Here is an 8,181-nt window from a genome sequence, read left to right as displayed (position 1 = left end):
AAAATAAAAAATAAATTAATTAAAAAATTAACAGTGAGTAGGTATCTTTTGGGGCCCTGGTGGCAAAGTGTTTAAACATTAGGTTAAGCATTTGGCTGCTAACCAAAAGGTTAGTAGTTTGAATCTGCCAGCTGCTCCTTGGAAACCCCATGGGGCAGTTCCGTTCTGGTCCTCAAAAGATGCATTAAGAACATGGGGTTGCTCTGAGTCGGAATCGACTTGTTGGTAATGGTTACAAGTACAAGTAGACACCATTTACCATCAGCAGTGAGTCTCAATCTGAATCACTGGTGGGTCCTCTTAAAAAGACCAATGCTGGGCTCATCAATTTAATTAGTACAGTGGTGAAGGTAAAAGCCCCTCCCCACAAAAAAATCAATGAAAATCATTCACTACCACCATAGAAATAGTGAGGTTAGATAACTGTTTATCAAAGATGCTGTGGGAAGTCTTTCATGTGGATAGTGGGTTGAACTAGGTAACATCTAAAATTCCTAACTCTTTAATTCTGTGTACAAAACATAGGCAAAGGGAAAAAACATTATCAGTAGCCTATATCTATAAAATCACTATCAGAACCAAATATATATGTGTATGTATTTACAAGGAGCCCTGGTGGCACAACAGTTAAGTGCTCGGCTGCTAACCAAAAGGTAGGCAGTTTGAGCCCACCCAGAGCTCCGTGGGAGAAAGACTTGGCAACATGCTCCTGTAAAGATCATAGCCTAGAAAATCCTATGAGGCAGTTCTCCTCTGTCACATGGGGTCGCTATGAGTCGAAATCAACTCATGGCACCTAGCAACAACAACATATATGTTTATACATACATACATACATATATAGAATTGCCTTATAGAGTACAGAAAATGACGTATTTTCAGAATATCTACAACATTCTCAATTTCCACAACTTTTAATTCTACAAAAATAAATTATATGATATACGCAGTTTTAAAACTTTTTACTTTAACAATATATGTAAACGTCAATAAATTTACTACTATTATGTCATTCTTAAATGATCATATAGTATTGCATTTTGTGGGAGTAATAATCTAATTCCTTACTGTTGGGTATCTAGCATTTTCCGTGTCTACTAATACGAACATCAAAATAAACATTATGCTTGCTATCTTACTGGTTTCCTTACCATAAATTCCTGCAAGTGTAATTGTTGGGTTACAGGGTTAGCTTGGGGCTTCCTGTTTATTTTTAGAATATAACTTTTTTTTTAATAATGATATTACATGTAGTTTATAAAAAATTTAATCAATACAGTAGAGTGTATTACTGCTGTTCCTTAACATTCAGATTTTAGAAGCTCTAATGCATATAAAATAGAAAAAACAATGAGGCAAAGAGAAATCTGTACATATATGCACATACAATGAAACTGCTATACAGACCTTTTTTCAGCCGGGGTTTTTGAGATTCAACAGATGTAGGAAACTGAGTTCTCTGAAATGACAGAAATCTATGTTAAAGTACCATATACCTGGCTAACTTAAAGAAGCATTTAAATAACAAGAATAATCAGTGGTTTACCAAAGATGTAATTAATCCATGAACTTCATAGAGGTACAAAGAACCATTCTGATTACAGTTTAAAAGCCAAGTGTCAAGTTGTACTTTTGCTGTCTAAACTATTGATAATGCATAATGTATTCTTATAATATTGTTGTTGGGTGCCATCAAGTTGGTTTTCGACTCATAGCAAGGCCATATGACAGAACAGAGCTGCCCCTTAGGGTTTCTTAGGCTGTAATCTCTACAGGAACAGATCACCAGGTCTTTGTCCTATGAAGCCACTAGATAGGTTCGAATTGCCAACCTTTCAGTAAGCAGCTAAGTCCTTAACAGTTGTGCCACCAGAGTCCCTTATTTATAACATATAAAAAATTATAATATATAATAAATATGCCCAAAAATGTACTAAGTTCTTAAACACTTCATTTTACTATTATACTTACTGCTATACTTCTCAGCAGTCAAACCAAAAAAGTGATCACTGGTAAGAGGAAGCTTATGAGGTCATCTACATAGAAATTATCTAGCACTAAATTCTAAGAGGGAGTTGGTTTTTTTTGTTTTTTTTTAAAGGGAACATTATTTAACATAATAGATACTACCTTACTCTATAACTTTGCAGAAGATCTTCAAATGGATTTTTCTTATATCAGCCTCCTATGTAAGCAAAAGTAACGGCTGAAGATTTTCCAGAAAAATGAGGGACACCAATCCTTAGATTCTGCATGCTCAACAAATCTTGAGCAGATTAAATATAAATAAATCCATACTTAGCTACATCATACGGAATTGCACTAGAGACAAGAAGTTCTTAAAAGCAGCCAAAGCAAAAAACATATCACCACGTTACCCATAAAGAAAGAACAATTAGACTGACAGCTGACTTCTCAACAATTAAAAATAGAAGACAATGGAATAATAGACTCCAAGTGTCAAGTGCTAAGTAAAAATGAATTTTAACGTAAGCCAGGAGTCAGCAAACTACAGCCTGTGGGCCAAATTAACCCCGTTTTTTAATACATCCCACGAGCTAAGAATGTTTTCTTACATTTTTTTAATGGTTGAGAAAAATAAAAATATTTTGTAACACATGAAAATTAAATAAAATTCAAATTTCAGGGTCTACAAATAAAATTTTATTGGAACACAGTCACGTTCATTTATTTATATATTGTCTATGGCTGCTTTCACACACAATGGCATAACTGAGTAGTTGTGCTGGAAACTGGAAAAAGCCCAAAATACTTATTATTTGATCTTCTAAGCAATAAGTTTGCTGACCCCTGATCTAGACTCTTAACCCATCAAAATTAACTTCCAAAAACAAAGGCAAATCGAAAGACTTCCAGACAAATAAAATTTGTGAGTTTTTAGACACATACTAAATAAACTTTTAAAAGATACGTATCAGGAAGAAGGAGAGTAACCCCAGAATGAAGGAGTAGAACAAGTAAAGGAATTGATAAAACATGTAAGTATTCTAAACTGACTACAGACTGAATAAACAAAAATAGTAATGCATAATTTGCGATGGTGAATTCAAAAATACAAAGAACTACAAAACTGAACAACAATGGCATAAATTTGCAGGGAGCAACTGGTAATAAAACATTCATTAGTCCCTGTATTATTCAAATCAGAATCAACAGTATTAAGTTTTTTGTAATTAAGTACAAAAGCAAGTTTTATAAATTATTTAAGTTAAATGTGTATTTTAAACTTGCTTTGTTAACCACTAACAAAAAACCCAAACCTGTTGCTGTTGAATCAATTCCAACTCATGGCGACCCTATAGGACAGAGCAGAACTGCCCCAGAGGGTTTCCAAGGAGCGCCTGGATCTGAACTGCCAACTTTTTGGTTAGCAGCCATAGCTCTTGACCACTACACCACCAGGGTTTCCTGTTAAGTACTAAGGAAGACAAACAGAATATATAACTTCGAAGCTAGGAGAGGGGCTGAAGGGGGGAAAAACAAACAAACAAACAACTCAGCCAAAAAAAAGAAGAAAGAGAGAAAGGAAAAAAGAAATTCTCCAGTTAAAACATATATTATCAGGATGGTTTTAAAAATATCTAAACTTATGCTATTTGTATAAAGACATGTCGAAAACATAAGTGAAAAATTTTAAAAAGCAAATGGATGGAAAAAGATATACCAGGGAAACAGAAACAAAAAGAAAACCAAAGTAGCAATATTAAAATAGACAAAACAGACTTTAAGAGAAAAAGCTTCATCAGGAAAATGAAATTTGATTAAGACAGACTGAAGACTAAAATGGAAAAAAGAACTTTAAAACCGTTAAGAGAAAAAAACATTGGCTACTTAGAAAGGAACGAACTACTGCTACACGTAACAACACAGATGAACCTCAAAAACACACTAAGTGAAAGCTAGACACTTGTATGATTTCGTTATTTGAAATTTCTAGAAAAGGAAAAACTATAGAAAAGGAAAACCTGTAGGAGTCCCTGGGTGGCACAAATGGTTAACCAAAAGGTTGGCTGTTCCAACCCACCCAGAGGCTCCTTGGAAGAAAGCCCTGGCAATGTGATTCCAAAAGGTTATAGCGTTGAAAACTCTCTGGAGTGCAGTTCTACCCTGCAACACATGGGGTTGCCATTAGTTGGAACTAACTCAAGGGCAACTGGTTTGGTTTTTTATTTATAGAGACATAAAGCAGACAAGTGGTGAGCTGGGTTGGGCGTGGAAATTGGCTGCAAATGGGCATAAGGGAACTTTTTGGAGTGATGGACATGTTCTAAACTGGATTGTGGTGACAACTGTACCACTAAATAAATTTACTAAAATTGATCGAATTGTACACTTAAAATGGGTGAATTTTATGGCATGCGTATTATACCTCAATAAAGCTGTTTTTAAAACACGGAAGAATTCAACTTTTTTTTTTTTTTTCATCTAACTGGGATTGATTTTTTTGTTTGTTTTTTTACTTTGGGGAACATATTAAGTAAAAATCTTAAAAGTTCAAAAAGCATCTCCTCTAGCTTCATGATTAATTCCCTACTTTTTGCACAAAGTCAAATTAAAGTAAGTTATTATCATTTAATTCAAAATAGGCAAATGCACAGAGACTGAAGTTCATCCGTGGTTACCAGGGTTTTGTGGGAGGGGGAAATAGGGAGGTACTGCTTAAGGGATATAGATTTTTTTTTTAAGGGTGATGAAAAATGTGGAAACAGATAGTAGTGACTGTTGTACAACATGGTGAATGTAGTTAATGTCACCAGATTACACACCTAAAAATGGTTCAAATTTCTTGCTACATATATTTAACCACAGTGAAAAAAAAATTTTAAGCTAAAAAAAAGATTATAATCATTTAAATGAGTATTTTTCCTCAAAAGATTTTCTAGAATATTCTGAAATGTAAAGACTTCCATTAGCTCACTCAACCTCATTCATAGTTCTGTTTTTTGGTTCTTTCTTCATTTTTATGTATGGTCATTTATTCATACAACAAATATTCATGGAGCACTATATATGAGCCAGATGAACCAGTGCAGTGGTAATGTTTTTTGTATTTTTCCCCCATTCTGAAAGGTTTTAATTGTTTAATTTACAGGCGAAAAGACATTTGTTTATACAAATACCTCAGATAGTGGGAATTAGGGAGTCATAAAAAATTTATAAATCATGGTTATCAAAGATCTTTCTTCAACTTAAACCAGAGCTATTTGCTTGTTTGTTTTTTTTTTTTGGTAGAACTCTAAACCATTTATTATATATATTTGTACAAAATATAAATATCCATCCCCATTTTCCTCCCTAAGGAACTGGTAATAACTCATTAAAAAAAAAAAAAGCTAAAAAAAATAGATTATAATCATCTAAATGAATATTTTTTTCTCAAAAGATTTTCTAGAACATTCTGAAATGGCGAGGCTTCTATTAGCTCAGTTAACCTCATTCACAGTTTGGGATGTATGTAGAATACTACATATACTCTGGTAGTATATTAGAATTTCTGTGTGATCCAAACTGGGCTAGTTTCAATAACATTGGGAAATTTCCCATCCTCAAGGCCTTTACTACAGCATTCTTAGATTTTTTACTTATGCATTTATTCAAAGTTCCCTCTGTGAGTTTTGAGTCTTTTAGTCTTCTATCCTCCATATCTACACCTACAAAGCTAATGTGTTTTTTCCTTTGTGTCTCAAAACTGGCATCATATAGTATAATACCACTCTACACCTGGCTTTAATTTACATATACACCATGGAAATCCATCCAAGTCAATATACATGGTTCTACCATTCTTTTTAATGACAGCATAATATTCTACAGGATGGAAATATCAGAGGTTATTCATCCATTATCCTACTAATGGGCATTCACTTTGTTTCAGCTTTTTGCCACTACAAACAGTACTGTAATGAATACCTTTATACTTATGTTTCCCTTTTATTTCTATGGTACACAAGTCTGGAAGTGAGATTGCTGGATCCTTTTAAAATCATCTTCTGTTACAGAAGAACCTGTGGATAAGTGCAATGGGCACTACAATATATATTTGTAACAATATCAAGTTACCAGTATATCTTACATTTTTTTATTCTGTAGATGAAGTATTTTCTCTGATGTTTCCAGCATCTAAAACCAAATAACATTAACCACGCTATTTAAACAAAAATCCTTACTTTGGGCCTCCTTCGTATTTTCTGATTAGACTAATTTGATTACTCTGTACAAGAAAAGGGAATTAAAAAAAGGGGGGGAGGGGCTAGCAGATAAAATTAGCCTTGCTCCTTAACAGCCAAAAGTAAATCGTCAAACACTCAGCCAAAGGCTGCTATTTTATTATCTCCTATGTCTTCCAGGGACTTTTTCCAAGGGTAATAAATTCCGAATAAACAATTAAAATCAGTCTAACAAATGGGCGGAACGTGCTTTGAAACCCAATACTAAAGCAAGGTAGACAGAAGTTTCACACTTGGGATTTTTTACAAATTATATCCCGTTATGGATACGTGCCTCAGAAATTACTACTGGGTCATCTGAATTTATCTGGGCTACTCTGTATCAGCAGTTCTGTAGAGTTTAATCAACGCCTAATTGAGACTTCAATGAATCCCAAAACGGTACTTTGCTCAACTTAATCACAACAGAGAAAACATGGCCCCACCCCATCGGAAGAAGGCAGTGACGCCGAAAACGTCCAGGTTTTGTCAAATTAAATACCTAATCCAGAGGATTAACAAAAACTGTTTCCTCATATGTAGTACTGCTTCCCGCACAAACCATATGAGATAAAACGACGGAGCTAGGAAAAAAGCCAGTTCTGGTGAAAATCTCGCTTTTCTGCTTAGCGAAGCCCAAGGGGGACTACAGTGGTAGAACTGATCCGGCGCAGCAAAGATTCAGACCTGTCCCCGGCTAACCAGACCAAAAGGGAGCAGGAGCGGGATCGCGTCGCCGCGCCCACCCCGAGCCTCTCCCGACGCGCATCTCCTCAGGGGCGGGTGCGTGGAACTAAGGCCCGGATCCAGGGCCCAGCGCCCGCCAGCCTGTCTCGCCTCCCTACCCTAACCTGCCCTGTCCTGCCCTGCCCTGCCTGGCGACTTGGACTCTAAAGAGAATCACGGCGCTCACCGTCGCTAGTCTCTCCTCGGCCATCTTGCCTCCGCCCACTGTTACGCGACCGGAAGTCAACTGTTTCCCAGACAACTAGGCAAACGGAAGTCGCGGGACTGAGGACAACGGAGAGGGGCCGGAGCAGGAAAGAAAGTAGGTGGCAGAAGGTGTTGCGGCGGCTGGGAAACCAAGGGTCCTCAGAAAGCTGGGAGAGGGTCGGGATCTGCTCTACAGCAGGCTTGCCTCTGAAGGAACCGACAAGGGACTATGCAGCTAGTCGTTCCTTTTATTTTGGGCATCTCCTAACGCCCACACCACAGTCGGGACGCTGCTAGAGAAACCTCGGGACGCTCGGGTGCGCATGGCCAGCCTCACCTAGGACTGCAGGGAGCCCTTGGGAGTCCTCGGGCATCCTCGGGCCTTCTTTCGCTGCCCTGCTCTGACCTCGCTCTGCCTTTATTTCAGTCCTCCTTCCAGGAGTCCCTCCCCCAATGCCGAGTCTTACGGCAGAGTCTCGTCTATTCGTCTTACATACAAATCTCCCCATTTCTTGGCTGTCAGTATCCAGCTGAGAAACTCACCTCATTGGCCTCCCACTGGTGTCTACGCCTGTTTGAAAACCCTCTGCATTTGAGATTTCCCCATAAGTCTGGAAATCCGGTCTTGGGATAAATAGAAGGGCAGACAATAGGCCTGCTTTCCTATATGGCAATAAAATGAATATGAATAGCGGCTCCAACTTCGGATATGCATTTGTTCGCTATTTTGGCACATTCCAGCCAATTTCTGTTAACTATGTGGCCCCAGGTATGGTGAGTTAAATGCTTAAGTTTCTCCACTGGCTTATCCTGGGAAAACGTATGGGCTTTGGAGTCAAACATGAGTTCTGGTCTTGACTACTGTATAACCTCAGCCAGTCGTTTCCCTGAGCTTCATTCATTCAACAAGTGCCAGAACTGTGTGATGAACAAAAGATACAGGGTCCCTGCACCCCAAGGACCAAACACAGTGTTGTGAAGGAGCCCCAAAAATCTAGGTGCTTGGCCGAAGGAGAGGCTT

General features: G+C 37.6%; 1 protein-coding gene across 1 annotated transcript in view; it reads right to left on the bottom strand.

Annotated features, from left to right (window-relative positions):
- BBS4 (Bardet-Biedl syndrome 4) overlaps positions 1–7,207 on the bottom strand; it is a 50,614-nt gene extending 43,407 nt beyond the window's left edge. The window contains exons 1-2 of the mRNA XM_004374725.2: positions 7,141–7,207; positions 1,408–1,459 (exon numbers count right to left, since the gene is read on the bottom strand). Of these exons, the coding sequence (XP_004374782.1) occupies positions 1,408–1,459; positions 7,141–7,164 (76 nt within the window). The 5' untranslated portion in view covers positions 7,165–7,207. The remainder of the gene's footprint in view (positions 1–1,407; positions 1,460–7,140) is intronic.
- Positions 7,208–8,181: the final 974 nt, after the last annotated feature.

Source organism: Trichechus manatus, unplaced genomic scaffold (genome assembly GCF_000243295.1).
Source record: "Trichechus manatus latirostris isolate Lorelei unplaced genomic scaffold, TriManLat1.0 scaffold00030, whole genome shotgun sequence".
In the NCBI taxonomy this organism is placed as follows: Eukaryota; Metazoa; Chordata; class Mammalia; order Sirenia; family Trichechidae; genus Trichechus; species Trichechus manatus.
The sequence above is the reverse complement of the archived record's forward strand: the minus strand, read 5'-3'. Positions and strand labels throughout refer to the sequence as shown.